The sequence below is a fragment of the Atta colombica genome, unplaced genomic scaffold, assembly GCF_001594045.1.
Source record: "Atta colombica isolate Treedump-2 unplaced genomic scaffold, Acol1.0 scaffold234, whole genome shotgun sequence".
NCBI lineage: Eukaryota > Metazoa > Arthropoda > Insecta > Hymenoptera > Formicidae > Atta > Atta colombica.
Window position 1 is genome coordinate 432,273 of NW_017259332.1, and position 2,740 is coordinate 435,012.

The following is a 2,740-nucleotide window of genomic DNA, read 5'->3' on the forward strand; positions in this document are numbered from 1 at the left end:
ATTCTATTATATAATAGGTTCTATAATATTTTCAGGTTAAGTAAAATATTTTTTAATGGATGAAATTATATAAAGAAAAATATGTCTTAATTATTTAGATATTTAATCAACACTGATTTATATCTATTTACTTTATATTTCTTTGTATATGATAACATTATTATTATGTATATGATAACATTATGTTTGATTATATCATATATTTTTAGATTTAGTAAAATATTTTTTGTGAATGAAATTATAAAGAGAAACGTAAAAATCTTTAATTTGAATATTTAATCAATACTAGTTCAGTCTATATTTATTTATTTTTTACTTTTTGTATATGATAATGTTTTTTATTCTATCATATTATACACACACACACACACACACACACACACACACACAACACACACATATGTACTTTTACAGTAATAAAATATCAATAAAATATTCTCTGTAGATGAAATTATAAAGAAAAATGTAAGAGACTTTAATTTAGATGTTTAATACTAGATCAGTCTACCTATTTGCTTTATACTTCTTTCTAGACATATAACAATGTTTTTTGATTTTATTATACAATATATTTTCAGAAATTCAATAAAATATGATCTGTAGATATACAATGAAAAATTTTTTATTCTTAAATATCAAAAGAACATCAATATACAGCTTGTTATATAATTATTATATTTATCTCACGTATATTCAAATTCGATTGCTTCAAAAAATATTTATGTAAACCTTAGGAATAATACATTAATGTCTTAACTGCTTCGTAGCCCGTAATTCCAAATGCCACGAAGAAAGCTATCGCTCTCGTAGGTTGTTGTTGCAAAAATACGTATGATGCAGTGTGAGCTACGCGAGCAAGTACAAAGGTTCGAATAAGAATTTTGGCCAACCATGGCGAAGGTCCTGTTCCTAGCCAGAGATATGTGACAATGAACCATGGGAGAATATTCTCCAAATCATTTAAGTGTGCTCTGCGTACACGCTCCACGTCTGGATCATCATAAACCACCTTGCCTTTACCTGAGTGCATCATATCCTCTTGATTTGCGAATGCCTACAACAATTGGTCATAATCAATTTCATTCTAGTTCTAAATTCTGACATAAACAGGTCACGATGGCTGCGTTCTCAATTCACTGTCAGAGCTAAGAATCTGTAGTATGCATTCCATGCATTATAGATTTTCGGCAGTGAATATCGGAATACAATCGATAAGATCAATTCTCTTGTTTATTTAGTTAAAGAAGAAAATATATACAAAGTGTTTCTTTGTTAAATTCTTTATTAAATTCGAATATTTAGAATCTTCTAAAAATAGATTTGGATAGAGTTAACCCACATAATTTTTATTTAGAATATTTGTTGCTTTTAATGATTCAACAAAATATCAAAGAAAAAAAATTATTTCAAAAAAGTAAATATTATATTACAATAAACAACAAATTTTTTCCAAACTCATATTTTTTGAAATTTCAAGATTATTTTTTTTTTTATGAAATAAAACTTTAAATAAGTCCTATGATTTTTTTAATTATTCTGCGTATAAAAATATTAGAGTTATCAAAAAATTAATAATTAACGAGATATTTTATATTTTATTCTGACATAATTTGACATGAATGATATGAATATAAATATTTCATAAATTATTCATTTTTTGATAATTGTATCTTATTACTTGTACCTTATTATTTATATGCATACTTATATACCTTAATACTTATAGAATAATGAGAGGAATTAATTGCTATAAAGAAAATATAGTTATTTTTGCAGAATATGCAATTTGCAATATGCAACTATATATCTCTTTTAAAAAACAACTATGTATTTTCTTTACATACATGATTTATTCTATACATAAAAGTGTTAATACAGTGTGTGTGTGTGTGTGTGTGTGTGTGTGTGTGTGTGTGTGTGTGTGTGTGTGTGTGTAAAAAATGTTTGATACATTTTATCAGAATAAAGTATAAGATCTCTTATGAACTATGATTTTTTTATAATTCTGCTTTAATATCTATTTTTAATATGCAAAACTAGAAGAATATTATGTAAAAAAATCATATTCATTTAAAAAATTCCATTTAAAAAATTTACTATCTTGAGAAAAACTTCTTTTATAATATAATATTGCAAATTAATAATTTTTTAAATATGTATTTTGTCGTATTATTAAAAACAATAGAATTGTTCTAAATGTTCGAGTTAAAGGAAACAGCTTGTATATGTTTATAGAGATAAAAGAAATGTAATAACTTTTGTTTGGGAATTTAAATTACTGTTTCAAATTTAGTAACAGTGATGTTAATGACAGATGGCATCAAAATTTTATGTTTGCAATTTAATTAGAGACGTTTTTATATGAAAAATATTCACATAATATAACATATGAATACATATATTATACATATATAATATATGGTTATCTTGTATGATTATTTTACTTACATTTTTTTTTATTCGCTGTCGTGCAGTTAACGGCATCATCGCCAGCAGTTTCAGAAGCAATATGCTACTCCAAAAGCCAAATACTTTGAGTACTTCTGGATTTATTTCAGGCATCTTTTCTGAGCTTCAAAATCGTCTTTTCGAATGATGAAACGATGATGACTCTGCTAGTTTTATGTTGCACTTAGTCAGTAGAGTGACTTGACTGCTTGACAGTAACCGACAGTTCCCTACTTCACCTAACATACACATACAACAGGTATCTCTTACTATATATACATGTACTATAGTA

General features: G+C 25.4%; 2 protein-coding genes across 2 annotated transcripts in view; one reads left to right on the plus strand and one right to left on the minus strand.

Annotated features, from left to right (window-relative positions):
- The window catches only part of LOC108688531 (ATP-dependent RNA helicase dbp2-like), a 9,641-nt gene that overhangs the window by 868 nt on the left and 6,033 nt on the right, over nt 1-2,740 (plus strand). The gene's annotated exons all lie outside the window — the stretch shown is intronic.
- Nucleotides 607-2,666, minus strand: LOC108688532 (microsomal glutathione S-transferase 1-like). The gene is made up of 2 exons (XM_018194835.1): nt 2,449-2,666; nt 607-1,054 (listed from the first exon to the last, which is right to left on the minus strand). Exons 1-2 carry the CDS (start codon nt 2,560-2,562, stop codon nt 731-733), a joined length of 438 nt encoding a protein of 145 aa, XP_018050324.1. The 5' UTR covers nt 2,563-2,666; the 3' UTR covers nt 607-730.